We start from the raw sequence: 20,183 nt of genomic DNA on the forward strand, positions 1-20,183 counted from the left end.
TATTGATAGTAATGGCAAAGAATAATTCCATGTTATTTCTTTTTAAGCATCTTATTGTTGATTTTTTAAAGTGACTTACTCTTAGGTATATAATCATTCGCACTCTGAATTGCAACTCCTTCATTGGTTTGTATAACTGTTAGGTTTAATAGGACGCTGGGGAAGTGGATAGCACAGGCAAAAAGGAAATTAGATTTTGAACCTTTTATTATGATGACATCCAGTTGATTGTGGTCCACATGATTAGTGAAGAAAAGATGCTGTTGTGACAACTTTCCAATGTAAAGTAAATATAAAGCTTAATTTGCACATTAGTTTACTGCTTACCAAAAAAGTAAGAAAGAAAAGCCTCAAAAACAAGGCTCAGCACATATTTATTGAGCTCTTTCTGTGTAGTAGAAACTGTGCCTATGAGCATTTAGCAGTAAAATAAACCCAGTGTTGCTCTGAAATGGCTAAAATGCCAGGAACACCTCAATTGAAGTCCTTTAAAATGAACTTACAAAGCCATATTCCTTGTTTTTAAGTAATTTATAGTTACAAAGGAAAACCAGTTTATCTTTATCCTCCTCACAAATGGTGAATTAAGTGTTATTATAACCCAGATTGGGGCTGGGGATGTGGCTCAAGCGGTAGCGCGCTCGCCTGGCATGCATGCGGCCCGGGTTCAATCCTCAGCACCACATAAAAACAAAGATGTTGTGTCCACCGAAAACTAAAAAATAAATATTAAAATTCTCTCTCTCTCTCTCTCTCTCTTTAAAAAAATAACCCAGATTGTTAAAAAGTAAATAACCAAGGATCATTAGCCAATAAGGAAGTTGATACATCAGACTCAGGCTTTATTCAAGAATCTCGGCCACAGTGGTGTTTTCTGTGGTGGGCTTTTCTGACTGTATGTGGGTGATAGAGTATGTAGTTAGAATTGTTATAGCTTGTTTAAAGGAAAACAACTACAACATGGAATGCAGGACTGGGGACATTAGTGCTTGTAAATTTAACAAGAAGTGAGAAACCTCATGGGACAATACGTGATACACTGTTAAAGCTCTAGATCAATAAAACATGTCAGTGTATATGTTTCAAATTTTTTTAAATTTCTTTTTGTTGTAGTTGGACACACTACCTTTATTTTATTTATTTATTTTTATGTGGTGCTGAGAATCGATCCCAGTGCCTCCCACATTCTAGGCAAGCGCTCTACCACTGAGCCACAATCCCAGCCCTTTAAATGTTTTTAAAATGAATGAATGTTAATGATTGAGATCATTATAAAGACGAGGAGCCTTATGGCAGACAAACCATGCAAATTTGTAAAAGTCACTTCTTTGTGTTTGGATTCCATGATAATGCTACAGCCCACAGCCAGTAGGTTTGCTGATGTGTTCAATAATAAAAGGTAGGTGATAGGTTAAGAGAATTGACAAAGTAGACTTGCTGAATAATGGTGGTTTGAGATCTACTTTTGCTTATCAACTGGCTGCAAATTCAATGAAGATGTCCAGTTCAGCAGGAGGTCTTCAGATGCACATTGCCTGATGGCACTGAGTCCTTGCTAAGGCTATCAAGCAGTTTAATTGATCAAGCCCGACTCTGTAGCTCTGCCAGTCTATTTAGTGACCTACAATAAATGGCCCATGATAAATGACCTCCCTGCCTGCTACATTTTTCTATCCAAACATTGCACAAAGCAAGGACAAGGATCCTTGAGACTCCTTTAATGGCAATATTCTTAAAAGGTCAGTCTCCTACAGTTTTTAAAATCAGATTGAGTGTCATCATGAAAGTTTCTTAGGGCTTTTATGAAGTCTATAAAGATCTTGAAGTTTAAAATGGGAAGCAGAACAAGAATCTGACGAATCAATATTTGAGATTTTAGTGTTAAGTATTTTGAAATGTGAAAATCAGAGTATTATCTGCAACTAATAGTACAATTCTGAAAATGAATGACTTCTTAATGACTTCAAAATGATAGAGAGTACTGTGTAAAGTGTTGAAAAGTTCTAAGTACATGTTTTAAAGTCTTTTGAAACAGACTTTGTTATCTAGATAGAGCATATACATTATTTCTTGTCAACTTCAAAAGATACAATGTTTACTATATTAATCATCTTCATTAATGCAAACTGAATGTGATGACTACTTATCCACATGCTTCCATCCTTTTCTTAAAAAAAAAAACATTTAAAGGTGTCAAAGTCTCTAGAGAAATGTTGATAATGTGCCTAAAGCTGCTTACTATTAAACATGGAATGGAAAAGGAAGCATATAGCAATGAAAATATGGTTATCAATGAGAAATATTTCCTACTTCTAAAAATATTATAATCCAACATAGGAATTCTTCATTTTATAGTTTCAAACTCAATCTAATCACAAACATTGAATTACTGAATAATGTTGGGCTTTAGTAGTAATTAATGTGTGCTGGTAGCAATCACCCATCCAGTTGACACCCATATGCTGATAATGATAGCAATGCACTCTTTTTATATTTTCAGGAATTCCAAAAACATTGTCATAGATTTTCTATAATAAGATTCTCATATTTATTATTCAAATCTAATATGGCAAAATTTTGAATATAAGGTTTAAAATGTTGGTAAAATTAAGAAAATCAGGTATTAGTTTAGTTATATTGTAATCTTACAATGAAGTTTTAAAATTAAATTTAAAATTAGTGAAATTTTCTAAAATGATTAAGAAATCCAACATTCATAATATATACAACTGTATATAATATATACATATGATTTTTAGGTGAATTTACTTCCATTTCTAATTTTAGGAATTAAACACATCTGATATCATCAAAAATATCATTTGTATCTATTATTATTTAATTATAGTGTTGTCAATTTTTATTAGGAAATTTTCACAAATTTCCAAGGCAAAAATTTATAGAGAAAATTTTACAATTTAAGTTGTAAATGCAGATACTTTCACATCGAGTTGTGGATTTTGAACTAAATATATTGGAAAAATAAATATTTTAGCATCTTCATTTATTGATGAGTACACACACTGTCATTTATATTGCAGTATCATCTTCTCTCATTATAAAACACTTTTTCTATGTACTTCTATAATTTATTATATATCATAGGTAACAAATCTTTCAAAACACTGATAAATTTACACAATGCCTTTTTGTGAAAGGATAACTTGGAATAGTTGTAAAATTTCAGGTCAATAGCTTATAATAGTGAAAATATGCTATTAGTACGAAAATCATTTTGACCCAAAACTCAGCTGTATGCTGGTCAGGAAATAATAGATGCACAGATATTTGCTGAGGGCTTATGATTTATGAGGCACACGAATCTCTGAGAATATAAAATATGAGATGGGGCTCTTACATTTTTTATTTTTATAATTGACAAGAAATACGTCTTTTAAGAGCATTATGCTTTTGCTGACGTGATCAACAACCAAAAAGATAACAGTACATCAAGCAGAATAGAAATACAGAAAGAAAGTGCCTATTTAGAGGCCACTTCCAAAACATAGGGAAAAAAAGCTTCAAGAGAAGCAAGAATTATTTCCTTAATATAGGAATCAATATAGATCAGTCCACTGGGACTTAAATGTCATGGATGTACAAATTAAAATTACTTTTCAAATATTTCCTATCAAATCATAACCATGTTTTGCATATGTATTATTTCTAATACATTTGCATTTTTTTTCTGATTTGTTCCCAGAATGCTCAGGCCCATTGGGAATTGAAGGTGGCATCATATCAAATCAGCAAATCACAGCTTCATCCACCCACAGAGCTCTTTTTGGTCTCCAGAAGTGGTATCCCTACTATGCACGTCTAAGTAAGAAGGGACTTATAAATGCCTGGACAGCTGCAGAAAATGACAGATGGCCATGGATTCAGGTAACAATGATGTGGGAGGCAGTGATTGTCCAAATGACCTGGGTCACTGTTCAGAGAAAACAAGAAGGAATTCATCATGACTCTTCCTAATAGTCAGAGGAAAGGGTGATGTAATTAAGGGCATAAATTGGTTACAGACTCTAAAAATGAAGGAAAAGTACATGTTCCACTTGAAAGTGTGTTCAGGGGATTCAAAGTGTTAGAACTCTTGGGTATAAGTGCACTATCTTAAGTCATATTTAAGATGGATGCCTTCTCATCCACACTATATTAGCAGCACCTTAAACTACAAGAATTTTTTAAAAAAAATGTCTTTTTTTTTTCTGTTTCTAAGAAGTATCTCCACATGTAAAAATATAAAATATATAGGCTATGATAATACCTTGACACTCTCTTTTTATAACTGTCTAACTAGTCATTGATATGTGCTGAAGGGAAGAAAAATCCAATATATGTGAGGTCAGAGGAAGAAGTAATTAATTATCTTTATAAAGATACATGGGGAAGACAGCTTTTGAGGAAGGCCTTGGAAGTGTTTTCAATAGAGATTAGATTACCAGGAAAGAGCATGATCAAAGGCTTACATGAGCGTCCAGGGAGCAGCATGTAGAAATTCATGACAACTAAAAGTTGCTAGAGGGATTTGTTCAAATTTAGTGTGAGTTGGCTCTGTCACAGGATCATTCTAAAAGGTTTTGGCTTTGTTTCACTGGAGTGGGGAGCTGCTACAGAGTTTTGATTAGGTGGCTTATCTGTTTCTCTGTCTACTACATATTTTGAGTCAGAGAAACATGGAAGTCCCTGATGTGACATAAATAGTGCAAAAAACATGAAGTTTGCTTTACAGTTTGTTTTAATAGAAAGGAAAATTGATTCCTGACAAAATAACAAGACTTCTAAACTTTAGGAACTGCACCAAAATCTCCTTCATAAACTTTTTTTGTTGAAGTTTCTTGGGAATGCTTGTAGTTCACATATATGTATATGATGATGTGTATGTGTCCTTATATATAAAATTATTTTATATAAGCAGCTATGTAGAGTTACTTAAAGTCCTTTATGAATTTTTTGCATGCATTTCAGAAGTTTCTTCCTATATTGCACCTGACTTTTTCAATCTATACCCATGTGTGCAAAGAGAATTCCAGATATAGAAAATGGCACATCTACAGGGTTTTTTGTTGTTGTTGTTGTCCTTTTTCTTTTTCTTTTCTTTTCTTTTTTTTTTTTTGGTGCTGGGAATGAACCTTACACATACTAAAGACCTTGCCTAGTCTAGGCAAGCACTCTACCACTGAGCTAAATCACCAACCATATACAGTTTTGATTATAGGCTACTGAAAACCCAATTCAGCATTAAAAGAGATACAGAATAAATAATCATTCCAGAGACACTTCTAGTGAATCTAGTTGATAGTTCTGAACTGCATTTGCAGAATCACACTCATGATAGAATTTAAAAAAAAATTTACATTTTATGTCCTTATTTTTCACTTTATCTCACCTTGGTTTATTGTTCAATAACACAGTACATCATTCTGACTTTCAAAGTATGTAATTGTCTTCTTTATTCCAGAAACAATATATGGAAATAATTTCAAGAAAATAAGACAATGATCATCTCAGAGACATTTAATCTAAAAGTAGTTTAACTTAATTTATTATTGTAAACAGAACAAAAACTTCCTTTTAAGGGCTGTGAGTTGATGGCAAAAATGGTAACAATGATGATGATTTTGCTTTTTCTCTGAAGATGATAATGAACTCTTAGAGGAAAAATAGTAAAATAAATGTAAACATTTTATTAGAGGAAGAAATTACACATAGTGGGATGAAAAACTAAAAATTTGTCATTGCTACTCAATGACTATTTAGTGATATGTTCAAGGAATATTGTTTTTATTGTATTCTTTAATAATAATTTTTATTTTCCTAGTTATTTTCCTAAAAATAAAAACTTCATCAATTTTTTAAAAGAAAAATCATATTTCAAAGATTCAGAATTCTAGTCATGTACCAAACTTTCAGTATTGGAGCATTCATCATTAATTTCTCTTATCACTTAAATCTTCTATCTCTATTTAGTTTTTCAAATGAAACATTTGCAAACTTCATATAAACTCACTTGTAATGAACATAGTATTCCTATAATCTTTCGGGTGTTTGACACTGACTAACTAAGCAGTATTCAGCTTTATTTTCTTCTTTGTGTTGATAAAATGAAAATTGAAATTACCACTTTAAATTTACATGCTCAACATATGATTATTGATAGTAATGCTCAAAGTTGTTTCTGTGTGTAAAGAGTTGGTAGAGAAAATGCAGTCATACAAAACTTCTTTTTTCTTTTTCAAAGTTTTTCTGAACTGTATTTTCTCCCTGAGATTTATTTCCAACTATTAAATAATGACCACATTAAACATTAGTTCATTAGCTTTCTAGAATGTAAGTTTCTATTTCTGACCCAGGGATTTGAAATATCAACCTTACCCAATGACATAAATATATCTTTAATTATCTCATATGAAAAATACAAAGATTACTGAAAACTTTTGGGTGTTTTGCTAAGTACAGTTAGCTAAGATGACTATTATCTATTTTCTAATAGTGAGGTTTTTCTTTTATAACAATATGTTGCAATTTTAAATTTTTTTTCTTTTTAACCTCTAAGGTGATTTTGGTTGCATATGCATTGACTACCTAGCCATCCATTTCGTTATACATTTAACAAAATTTTACCAAATGAATGTGTGTTCTTTTCTCTACCCTCTACTAGTCACTAGAAAAAATAAATAGTGCCTTCAGATATGCTGAATGTACGAAACAGAAAAATGAACAGGGCAAAAATAACCATAAACAATGTTTGGCTTTGTCTTACATGGTCTGCTAACTATTCCATTTGAATCATAATATTTTAGTGGAAACTTTATTAAATTTAAAGTTAGAGTAACATAATATTTATGGAATACAAAGAGCAAAATTCCCATTATAATATTACATAACTAGATGATTGCATGCTGATATATTTGATAGGTATAATATAGTGTAATACATATCAAACTTTAATTTGAAAGTTAATTTACTATTAGTTTTGTTGGTAGTATTTTATCACTGGAAAAATAGGGTTTGAATGATCTGTTTTAAATTATTTCTCAATTTTTTTTAAGAAAATGTGGCTATGCTCTTAATATGTCCCTTTTCTATAAACCACAGAGTTTGTGAGGGGAAAAGATAGCTAAGTCTTAAAATTTAATGTGCACAGAAATCATAGGTCACTTGATAAAAGTAGAAATTTCTGGATTGCTCCCCAGATCTCCTCCAGGTCATCCTCAGACTACACTGTAAAAACCTGTCTCAATGGATTTGTACTGCCTGAGTTAGAGTAAAAAGATAAACAAAGTAAAAAGCACTCTGCTTGGTGATCTGGGCACTTTGTTGTTCCAACCACAAATACCAATAACTACTAGGAAGCAGAGAGGAAAGAACAGTAAAGTAAAATAAGGAAGAACAGTGGAAAATAGGCAGCTCAATGAAGTCTCTAAACCAGGGAGAGATATCCCCAAGCTATGTATCTTTATCAGAAGTGCATTCAGGTTTGGTAGCAATTCACAAGAAAGTTTTATGGTTGTTTTGAGTCAGTTAAAGTTCCTAAATGACTCTTGGATTTCTCTTTGTTACAAAATTTAAAATATTAAAAAGCAAAATCATCTGACTTTTGCATTTTTATCAAAATAATACTTAATAATTTGTTGTTATTTAACAAATAATAATTTGGGTTTTTTTTAAGCATTCAGAGTGGGATTGATAATGCTACCAAAAAATAGACTAATCATCTGTTTCATTTTAAAAGTTTGTACATGTGTGTGAAAAATTTTTGGTTTTCAAAGATACCTGGGGCTCCTCAAGGTACACAAATAATTTTTGTAAAGTCCAGAATTAAAGGTGGTTTGTTTTTTTTTTCATTTTTCCGGCTGTTTTCTAGTTCTAGAACCAGCATCACCTAGCATTTAATCCATCTAAATTATCTTCTCATTCAATTGAAAAATATTTTAGAATGTATTCTTTTTTTCCTGAATACAAACTACTTTCCCAAATGTAGTCCTGTTATAATAAATGCCTCTCTAAGGCTAATTTATCTAGACTTTAATACATTGCTACTTCTAATGATCTTTTTGTAAAAACTGTGATCCTGAATGGAAATTTGCCATTTTCATTTAAGTTTTTTTTTATTAGAAATGAATTTTCATCCATAGTCATGCATTTTTAAAACAAACATTTTAGTTTAATTAAAAAGCATTTGCATTAAAAATGACTTGATGTCTTTATACTGAAAAATCATGTATTTGTTCTGGAATTTTCTAGTCACATACCACAGTTATGCCATCCTAGTTCATATTGCTTGTTTACCAGCCTTCAAAGATGTGTTTTGAATCTTAACTCAAGATTCCTTGAGCTACAGGGCATGATTACCCGCATGTCAATTGTGCTTTAGTAGAAAAGGAGCTGCCCCTGGAATCTTTCCTCTGCTCTGAGCTGCCTCCTTCCTGACTTGCAGCAGCAGAGGCCTCACTGACCTGGATTTTTTGCTGTTACTCAAATTCATGTGACTTATTATGCTGCTATGCTTGGGCACATGCACCACATGGTTCCTGTACTGATCATCTGCTAATCTTCTCTGAGTTCATCCCATTATTGCCTTCTATAGGAAGCAATTCCTGTCTCTTAACTCCACAGATAGAAGTGCCTACATTCTTATTTTCTCACTCTTTCATTTATATATTTCCATCATAGCAGCTAAAATATCTTCACAGTCATTGTTTGCCTTTTCCTTGCCTCCTATCCTGTAATCAACTAATAGTAAGGATTAAACCTGATTTAAATTCATTACAATAGTACCTTGTATAAAAACTATGTTGGATAGATGTAATCGACTATTAAGAGAATAAGGAATGTGATACAAAGGAATAGGGAAAAGATGGGGATTGTTTTCACATGGCGATCATACTGTATTGAGTAGTTGAATGCCAAAGAATTCAGACACTCTGTTCAGCTGGTATACATTCATTGATACCACATGTAATATAATGATCTGAACACAGGGAATGTCTCACCTGTCTAGGGACAGAGGAACCACACTTCTATAAATCCCAGTGGCCTGCATTTGACTCCTAATCACTACAAGACACTCTTACAAGTAACCTTAGACAGGAATGTGTAATATTTGTAAAATGCTTGTCAAGACGTCTGCTACTCACAGACTGTGTACAAGACATCACACTGTTCACCTTCTCCTATCCCTTTGTTTCATTCCTAAAATGTTATTAAAATTTTCTATATTAGCTTCTAATAGTTTAGAATTGTTGGACAGTACTATTGTTAATATAAATGTATCTTCTCCCTCTAAAATGAATTTAATTCAAAATTTTTTTAGTCTGGTATGTGCAAGCCTATAACCTCAGGGACTCAGGAGACTGAGGCAAGAAGATCACAATTTCAAGGCCAACTTCAGCAACTTATATCTTGTCTAAAATTTGGAAAAAAAATATAAAAATAAATGGAAATGGCGATGAAGCTCAGTGGTAAAGCACCCCTGGGTTCAATTCTCTGTACATAAAAAAAAAAAAAAATAAAATAAAGGCAAGAAAAAAAGTTAATATTTTTAAATGGTAGTATCTTTTCAGTGAAATTTTACTCTTGCAAAAATTTCAAAGACAAACAAATCGTATGTTATATTATCACTCATAAAATGCAGAACATAGATTTATAGGGACTTACTTTAACACAATATTTTGCCTGTACTAAAGTCTTTGATAATTCACTAAACTATGCTTAGATAAAACACTCTTTCATTATTATTGCTATATACTTTAACCATGAGAAAAGCTTTTCTAAATTGACTTGTATTTACAAAAGTTCGAGTTTTAGATGCCTGTGTTTCAGTTAGTTTCCATTGTTTCATGAATATTACAAGTTATTTTTTTATGATACTGTTGGAGTGAAATGGGGAAAAAAAAAGATTAACTGAATATAGCAACTCTCTTCTTTTACCCGCCCCCTGAAAAAAAAAAAAAATTCCAAAATTTAATCCAAAAAATCTGGATTTCCAATGTACCTTGTCTGTATTCATGGCAAATTTCCTCTGTTTCCCTCTGCATGTCTCTTTACATGGACCAGCTATGCAACCTCTGGGCTACATAGCCCCATTTCTGGCACTCAGGAATAAAGATTGCACTCTGAGTTCCTGTTATTCAGTGTTTCTTATTGCAACTCTTCTATATATCTAAGTGCACTCTTCTGTATTCCCCTGTGACTCTGAATCCAGCTTCAACCTAAGGCATTAAATCTGCTTATGAGACCTGCCTATGGGAGACATGGCTAATGAATTAGAGTCACCCACTCACTGCCTCTAATGCAACAATTAGAGCTGCATAGTGTCTCCTGCAGAAACACAGTAGATTTACTGACAGCCTGTCCTCAAGTCCCTGGAGGTGAGAAATGCTGAGAAGCAGGAGAAAAGTGCCAGTCTGAACTAAAGGTTTGATTGTCTTTTCATGTTTATCTTCTGGGAACTAGTAGGATTACTATTTGGATTGGGCTGAAGGAATTCCTTATTTCCACAGTAGACACTGAACTAATTTGTTCTGCCCCAATGCCTCCCTGAAAACCTCCTTGTGTTGAAAATGTGACCCAGTACCAAGCCACCTGGCCTGATTCTGAAAGCTTTATTTTCTTGAGGCAGCAATTAATTTGAAACTATTTCTATCTGTAGGAGTATGCTGTTTTTTAAAACTAATGAGTGTAGTTAGATTTAATTGTCAAAAAAGACATATATTTTCCTATACTTAGCTTAGAAATTAGCTTTGTTGCCTACCGTATTGCATGTTAGCTTTATGACCTAACAGCTAATGCTTAGCACTATGTACCAATTCAGCTGTTTTGACTGAAATTACATTGAATCAGTATCATTCTTATCCCCATAATTCAGATTTGGAAAATGGACATATAAAGATAAGTTGGCTAAGTTTACTAAACTGGTATTTATTTTACACTGCTGTGATTCCAACTCTAGCAGCTGTTCTGAGAGACCATCTCTACCCTATTTATAACTTCTGCAATGTCCTTTCTTTGACAGCTTTTGGTAGTTCCCATATACTTTTGGGGGGGACTGTACGCTAGCATATAATGGGTGTGCAAGAGACTTGAATTTTCTTAAAATTTGTAAAAGTAACTGTCCGATCCTATAAAATATATACATGTTCATAAACAAGTAGTTCACTTCTAGCCTGGAGCAATGGTTCTTAAACTTTACATTAAAATTACTTGAGGAGCTTTTTAAACATGGTCCTTATCCTCAGAGTTTCTGAATTAGTATGTCAAGAGTGGTAACTCTGGGCATTCATTACCTGTGAAGCTGAAACCTCAAAGAAATTTATCAGGTTAATGATCCTGATAAGAAAATGTGATAATCATAGCCTTGATAAAGCTCACAATATAGCAAAAGAGACACACTTTACCTTGGAGGGTCTCTCTTTTATTATTAAAAGCAAATTTAATTAAATAAACTAAGATATTGAAAAATAGCATATTGCTCTTCAAAATGAGATATCAGTATGAAGCTTTATTTATTTATTTTCTATGTACCGTCAACTGGTGCTTAACCACCCAGTCATATTCTCAGCCCTTTTTCTCTTTTATTTTGAGACAAGGTCTTGCTAAATTGCTTAGGGCCACTCTAAGTTGCTGATGCTGGCTTTGTGATTCGCCTGCCTCAACCTCCAGAGTCCCTGGGATTATAGGTGTTTGCCTTAACATCTGGCAGTGTGAAACATTTCAAGGGAGTGAATGACATCAAGACATCACAAATCCAAGACCTACCTTTCTGAGCTGTCTTGGTGCTATTTTGTTATTTACCTGCCTATATTTGTGTCATCCTTAGTTAGAAATTCATATTCCTCCAAAAAGTGAAAATGGCAATGTTTAATTGTTTCTAAAAGGTTTTTGTCTGTAACACAAGGCCTTCAATAATTAAGTCATAATTAAAAAGCAAAAGGATTGTAAAAGTATCTACATCCCCATTAAAGACTAGGCTTTGAATGTTTCATTGCTAAATTCTGTTGTGTCTTAGGAGTCTTTAAAGGAGAAGTTGCTATTTTCCATGTGATCAGACTATAATGAAAACACTGAAAAGTCATTTACATTTTAATTATTAAAGGTGAATTTAGCATATTCAGCATCTTTAAGAATGGCATTAAGGAAGAAGTTATTCCAGGCAGACAACAGGATGAACAAGTTACAAGGAAGAGGGAAGAAAGCTCCAGGACCATCAAGGACAAGCTTTACTATACTGAAAAGCTGGGCATAAGTAGGAGCAAGAGGAGGAAGAACTCTGGAAAAAGAAACATCTGCAAAAGTGTGAAAACACATGATGGTCAGACTGAAACTAAGGTTGTTTTGGGATGGCTACTGATGGGATTTTAGCAGCATATTCACTGTCAGTTTAAGAAAATGACTTGTTAGTGGTCTGTATTATGAGTACCCAACACAATGCCTAGTACTAAGAAGAATTCAGTAAATTTTCATTGAATAAATGTTGAATTGAACTTTAGTAGAGAGAGGGGAGCTTACCAACCAGCCTGACTTGCCCAGAGGTAGATAGATGTAAGAAGGTCTTGAATTAGATTGGCAGATATTAAATAAAATAAAGATGAAATGGTAAAGGGTTTGGGAGTACAGCATTAACAACTCCTTAAATTGTGCGTTAGAGGAAGGAGAAAAATTAAGAAAAATTAAACACAGCTCCAGGTAATGATGGTGGTATCATTGACACAGATATAAATCTCTGGAGAAGGAGTTGGCCCACTTTTTTTATTCAGTTGAAGAAAATCCTGATAATGGTGTTCAGTATAAAGTTGGAAAAGTGAGTATGATACTTTGAATAGAGTGTAAGTGGATTAAAAGTAGATAACACTACAATGCTGCACCATTGCCAGATGTTGCTTCTGCTTATTTGCCAAGGGCCTCTGTGTGTCCCATGGCTACACCTAGTGGAAGGGACTTTGGGTAATGTCAGTTAGAGTTTTGGGGGGATTTTGTTGTTGTTGTTGTTGGGTTTCTGTTTGTTTGTTTGTTTGTTTATGTTTGCTACTGAGGATTGAACCAAGGGCCTGGTTCACGCTAGACAAATGCTCTACCAGCTGAGCTTCACCGGAGCCCTGAGATAGAGTTGAAAGAGATATTTAAAAGAATAAATGGGAATCCCAAGATAAAATTTAGTTTTCTCTTGTTTTCATTTCTACCAAAATCTTTTTTTAGACAGCTTACCTGGGTAGGGAGGAGGGGACCTTGGTGTGGGACTCAGGAAGAAATGAACTGAACTTTGACTTTATGAATAAATGAATCCATTCTCCATTAGTTTGTTTTCCAGAGCATTTTATTTTTATATCACATGTTGGTTACGTTTTCTCATGTATTTGTTTTTAATGTTGTTGCTGCTGCTTTTTTCACCAGAATTGATATATTTAATTAAAATCGTAGCTGTTCAGCCTAACATTGGTGTAGTTAGTATAGATTGCTTTATTTTGTTATGATTCGGGTTCTTGAAAAAATAATAAAGCTCTCCTTTTTTTTTTACACAAATGGACTATCAGATTTGTTGCTTCTATTATATACTTAATGCTTCAATAGCTTTGAAGCATTTTTCCCTGTGTTTATAATATGTGACTTATATTTTCATTTCTCAGATTTAAACAACTATATTAAACTCAGGTCTCTTTAGTTTATTACTATCATTAGTGCCATTAAGAGATAAAGTACTGAATTTTAGAAGTAGATGTGACTATCTTAGATTTCTCCTAGCTGGATCCTAACCTAAGCTGGTATTTGAACATAATGGCAGCTTTCAAGAAGCTCTTAAATCGAAATGTGATTATCTCGCAGAACAAACAAGACAGGCATTTTAATATAATTGCCAATGGATCTTAGCTTTTCCTTTCATAGGTGCATTAGCCTAGATTTGGAAAGATGTACACAAACTGTGAAAGAAGGGTACATTATCTAATATAGTTTAGAATGCTTTTCTTAGTTTCAAATCTGTGATATGTGAACTACTATTTGTTGAGTTGCTACTTGTAGAGTTATTTGTACAATAAACAGGTTTTGTATGTCCACACATTTCAAATCATCTTATGTGAAAACATTCTACTTAATTCTGTGACATTGGAGAGGGAAAAAGCCACTTGATTTAATTCGATCAACAGTTATGCTCTGGAAAATAAAGAGAATTTACTCTATGAGTTCCAGCCATAGGGGACTTCTTTGAGCAGACTCGAAGAAGGAAACTTTTCCAGGCTTGGAAAAAGAATCTTCCAGAATGATTCATAACTCCATTTACATTCACAAATTCACTTATTCATATGACATATTTATTCAGCATTTCCCATATACCAGTCATTCCTTCCTGAGGAAGTCTAGGCACTACTTCCTCAGGGAAGCCTTCCCAATCACCCCACAACCCTGGACTATATGTGGTCCTTTTTTATATGTTCTTGTAACTTATTATTTTCATGCATAATACTTGTCGCGGTTACTTTGTATTCTTACCAATTCCAATGACTAAACTTTAATTAATAAAAATATATGCTATTATAATTTTTGGTATCCTAACACTTAGGAAAATTTTATTTGCTCACTATGTATTAAATGAATTAACAAATAGTGCAAAGATAAATAAGCCACATTACCTGTTCTCTTGGTGTTTAATATAATACAGATGAATCACATTTGCATAAGCAGTTGTTATTCTGTTGTAAAGCACTATCATGTTCAAGATCAGTAGTTCTGGATTCAGCTGGCCATTAACTGTCATCTTGAACAAAGTTATTGAACTATTCTAAGGTAGGGCTTCTTTAAAGCATCAACAACATTAGTTCAGCCTCTTAGAGTGGTTGTGAGGATTATACAATGGATATATAGTCACAGATTGGCCAGTAATTAATAAAGCACATTCTCATCAATGTAACAAATATTTATTGAAAGTTGTAGCCAAGACTTTTAACTGTCTCCCAATATCCTTTCAACTTATTTCCATAGTAAGTGGATTATTAGCTAAGCATGTTTTACCCCACCTCCCATTCCAATAGATATGGTCAATGGATTTTCAAAAAGGCCAAAGGCACACACACAAAGTCATATGGTGGGTTTGGGAAACTTTTCCTGAGACACAGCAATCAGAGGCCTCTTTTCCTCTCTTCATCCATCTCTCTATCCTTCCCTGAACTCAGTCTTCCATCTTGGGCCATGACATCAGGTTACATACAGTGGGAAATAAATTAGAAGGCATCTGGAGCCCTGGTATATTGGCCCCTTCTGCCTACTCACATGTTTACTCACAAGGTAGGATGCAACTTCTTTTACATTTTAAGCCACTGTTAATTTGGGTTTTCAGTTACTAGAATCTGAAATTAATTGTACCTCAAGTGAGTCTGCAAAATAGCAGGTTTTATATCAGATCCGAAGAGGATTGCAGCAGTGTCACAACAATTATTAAGTGTAGATTGTTAAGTGCAAAGTCTAATTTAAAATGAAACTTATATTGCAGATGTGTTTTCAGTCTGCCAGAATAGGTGAGTGGGTTCTTCAAGATGACTTACCATAACAAAAGAAAAAAATTGCCCTTCTTTCTAGCTTGATAATACACTTCACAATGCCCCATCCTGACATACACTCTACTTTCTGAATTTTCTTTTACCCCACTGGAATGACCATTCAATCAATGTTGGCATGCAACTTCAGTTATGCAACTTGATGTTTTTAGATCTTGGCTTCCTGTCTGCAGTCACTATTAATTAATATCTTTTCTTTATATCTATGGCAAGGCATTTTTCCCCTTTTTTGGTATCATTGATAATTATACAAATCAAATTACACTTGACCTTTTGATAACACTTGACAACTTGATAATATTTTGCTTTATGTCTTTGATTGTTGTTTGTGTGAATTTTCCTGTTTAGATTACGTGTGACAAGTACAAAGATCTTTCTTGTCTTTATATTTTGCTCTGCATTTATCATGGTATTTATAGATTGTAGACATCCAAAAAATATCATATGAGTTAAATATATTTAGTGAATTATTCAGAGCATAAATCAAAACATGTGTGATATAATGATGCAGCTGAAAAAATAAGTTGTGGTGATCCTGCATAAACTGGTGATCCAAAGGGGAAGATGTATGTGTTTAAGTTTGGTAGGAAAGAGAAATTATTGGAGATTTGAACACAGAGAAGTTATCCAAAATTAGAGAATCTATAGTTCAGTTTATTTTTTTAAAAAGGTCAAGTGTAATTTGATTTGTATAATTTTGAATGTCCTAATAAAATTATCTTAGTATTTTGTTATATCACTATTTTTAGTTTTAGATAGACACAATACCTTTATTTTATTTATTTATTTTTTATGTGATGCTGAGGATTGAACCCAGAGCCTCACACATGCTAGACAACCACTCCAGTATTGAGCTACATCACCCACCAACCACTTATTATATCACTTTTTTACATCACTTTTAAATCATATGAATCTTAGAATTTTGGAGTCATATGATTAAATGTAAATATGTAAAACATATAAATACTTACGTTCACCTTTCATAAAATTAACTGTGAAATGGAATTATAGATATAATTTTATACGAAAAACATCTAGTGGTATGAGTTACTTTTTGATCATCAAAAATAATGTGTTTTATAAATTCTGGTTACACTCTGATGAAATTATAAAAATGAAAGAACATATTTTCTCATTTAAAATTAATTAGTTCTTTGAGGTTTAGAAAATGTTAGATGAAATTATATTATTCTTCTTAGGGGAAGTAGAAATAAAACTATTTAAAATACAATCTGAGTTTTTAAAAGATTTTTGAGGTGCCCACTTCTGTTCAGCAAAATCATATTAAAATTATGACAAATATCACATTATTCATAAATTTTCAAAAAATGTAATATTTTACTATACAGAATTGTTTGATAGTGATTAAACTATGTCTTTGAAAATGGGTAAAAATATTTTATTTCCACATTAGGAAGTAATGAGTTCATGTTGCACAGGAGTGACATGTCAGGAAAGTAGAAATTTTTTCTGTTTGTTTTTTCTTTCTTCTCTATTTTTATTATTATTCTTTTCTCCTTACTTCCAAGAGAATATAGATCACCCATATTCTCCATCATCTTTCCCTGAGGGCCATACAGGAGATCAGAATTACCCAATTTGTTTCTTAGGGTTAATAAAAAGAACAAGTGAAATAATATATCATCTATATAAAAGCACTTTGAAAAGTAAAATGTATACAGCCAAAGGTTCTGATCAGTGTGAATTAAAGAATCACGTAATTATTTTGTTGCTCATTTTTATTCTATATTCGTAAATGAGGAACTTGGTTTTATTCTTTCCTGGAAATGAATGGTAATAATAGAAAACAGTCCTTGAGAGATAAATCATGGTAGGCACCTGAGGGACATCATCACCTTTATTACCCAGACAACCTCAAGAGTTACACAGCGTCTTATTTCTATTATACAGATGCAGAAATTCTAGCTCATAAATATTTAAAAACTTGTCTAGGGTCATGTTAGCTAGTGTATAGCACAGCCAATTATAATCCTAGGTTTTCCTAACATAAGCATTTGGCTCTAACTACAGTGATCTGTTCTGCCGTAAGAGATAGCACCACTAATTTTTCTTCTTTCATATCTCTCCATCTAGACAGGCAAGTGTGTTAGTGTTCATCATTTTGCTCAGCACCAACAAAGGTAGGGCCTCTTTGCATACCCTACAGAGAGTTAGAATGGGACCCTGATTCTAGGCATTTGCCTCTTTGCTTCCCATCTTCCAGTGTTCTCATAGCACCAGGATTGTCTCTCTCACCACTAACAATGTGAGGTCCCAAAATATGTGCAGTTCCTGAAGTCCTTTTGTTGTGAAAAACTGTGGCTTCAAATTTCAGTATGTTTTGCTCACAAATTTGTTCAAAATGTTAAAACAATTTAGGATATTTTATCTTCCATTTTAATAAAACATAATCAGATATTTAAGTGCAATACCCAAAAAGGTTATATGAATACAATGAAATTATAAATTAATCAATTAATCCTTACTATAGAAATGCATAAGTGGGTGGAAGGATTTTTTTTTTTTTTGAAAGAGGAGACGGGGAGAGAGAGAGAGAGAGAAAAAGAGAGAGAGAATTTTTTTTTTAATATTTATTTTTCAGTTCTCGGCAGACACAACATCTTTGTTTGTATGTGGTGCTGAGGATCGAACCCGGGCCGCACGCATGGCAGGCGAGCGCACGACCGCTTGAGCCACATCCCCAGCCCTGGAAGGATTTTTTTAAAAAAATTCTTTTTTTACTTCTTTCAGGGAAACTTGAATATAAGCAGCACTGAATCTGTGTTGTCAGGTGGCATTTTAAAATATTATGGAATATTATCTCTGTGTTTCTGATATTTGACATTGATGCAGGCAAAGAATTCCTGAGGAGGACATCTACAGCTCAGGAAATAAAAAAAAAGAATCAATAAATAAGATAGCATAAAAATTAAAAAGCTGCACAGCAAAGGAAACAACAAATTGAAGAGACCATCAACAATATGGGAGAAAATTTTTTCCAGCTACTCCTTCCACAAAAGACCAATATCCTAAATATACAAAGAACTAAAAAAAAAAACCCTCAGCATTTAAAAAGTAACCAAATCAACAAGTGGACAAATTAGTTGAACAGACACTTCTCAGAAATAGAAGTATGCATGAATAATTACATGAAAAAAAACTGTTCCATGGCTTTAGGCATCAGGGAAATGCATGTAAAAATCTACAATGATATTCCACCACTCTCCCGTTATAATGGCAATCATCAAGAATACAAATAAACCCTAAGGAAAGGACCTCTTGCACACTGTTGGTTAGAATGTAAATTAGTTTAGTCACTATGAAAATCAGTATGAATAGTCCTCAAGAAGCGTAAAATGGAACTAGCACATAATCCAGCTATGCCATTCTTCAGCATTTATCAAAAAGAATTAAGGTCATTATACTAAAAAAATACATGCATATACATGTTTATCAGAAAAATTCAGAGTTAACAAGTTGTGGAATCAGTTTAGGTTTCCATTAACAGATGAATGGACTCCCTCTTTCCTCTCCCTTTCAAAGTACTCACTGAAAAGGTGATATATATACACAATGGAACTTTATTCAGTCATAAAGAAGAATGAAATTATGTCATTTGCATGAAAATGGAATGAACTGGAGTCCATAATTTTGAATGATGCAAGTGAGTTAGACAAATGTTATGCTAACGCTCATATGGTAAAGCCCAAAAGGAAGAAAAAAAAAAAGTCAAAATAAAATGTGGTGGGGGTATGCTGTGAAAATTGAAGGGAGACAAGCAAGGTAGAGGAAGGGCATCAGAGAGATGGGTGGAGAAGTACTGTAGAATAAGATCAATCAGATTATGTTTTTATTTTTATGTATGCATGAATATGCCAAATAAGACCCACCATTTGGTATATTTAATGTGTATCAATTAAAAAATTATGCTAAAATTAGATAATCTGGTTATCCCAGTTAATAACATTCCTAGCTATTACCTTTAGGTCTAAATTAAAAATTTAATAATAAGAAGAAATATCCAAGCAGTAGTTTCACCTGTTTATACAAATTTTTAATCAGAAACATAAGTTCTCAAGAAAAACCATGAAGTGTAAGTCCTTTATGCTTTTTTTTTTCTGAACTGATACATACAAATCAATAATGCCATTTAAGTCCTAACATGTATTATCTTACCTTTAATTTTGAGAAGCAGTTAAAAGAGTATAGTCATTTAGATTAAAACAATTCCAGAACATAGTGTAGGATGTGAAGTTATTAGTAATAGTTACAGTGTATTTTGTAGATTCCTTCCTCCTATTCAGTCTTCTTCTTTCCCTTTTTGGTTCATTTACTCATATCATAATAATAGAAAATAATATCCTAGAAAACTTGCCACCCTTTGTGGTAGGATATTTTTGCTTTGCAGACTTCTTTTATCTTCAGTGCATAAAAATGAAGAGCATCACAGTTTTCTGGTTCCCAGAAGTACCTTTTAACTTTTTATTAGGAGATATTTGTTTCTGTATTGAAGTTTAATTGATCCCAAGTCAGCATTTAGAACTTCAGGACACTTGTTGCCATTACCAATAATATTTTCACACATGGAAAGGTCTAAAGTATTTTCATAGTAAAACTCAGAAACTGTTCTGTTGA

The 20,183-nt window shown here is 32.9% G+C and overlaps 1 protein-coding gene across 1 annotated transcript in view; it reads left to right on the forward strand.

The window, feature by feature from the left end:
- Positions 1 to 20,183, forward strand: part of LOC143390060 (EGF-like repeat and discoidin I-like domain-containing protein 3) — a 170,810-nt gene that overhangs the window by 128,998 nt on the left and 21,629 nt on the right. Inside the window, exon 6 of the mRNA XM_076842683.1 lies at positions 3,704 to 3,885. Coding sequence (XP_076698798.1) covers positions 3,704 to 3,885 — 182 coding nt within the window. The remainder of the gene's footprint in view (positions 1 to 3,703; positions 3,886 to 20,183) is intronic.

This window comes from Callospermophilus lateralis, unplaced genomic scaffold, assembly GCF_048772815.1.
Source record: "Callospermophilus lateralis isolate mCalLat2 unplaced genomic scaffold, mCalLat2.hap1 Scaffold_147, whole genome shotgun sequence".
In the NCBI taxonomy this organism is placed as follows: domain Eukaryota; kingdom Metazoa; phylum Chordata; class Mammalia; order Rodentia; family Sciuridae; genus Callospermophilus; species Callospermophilus lateralis.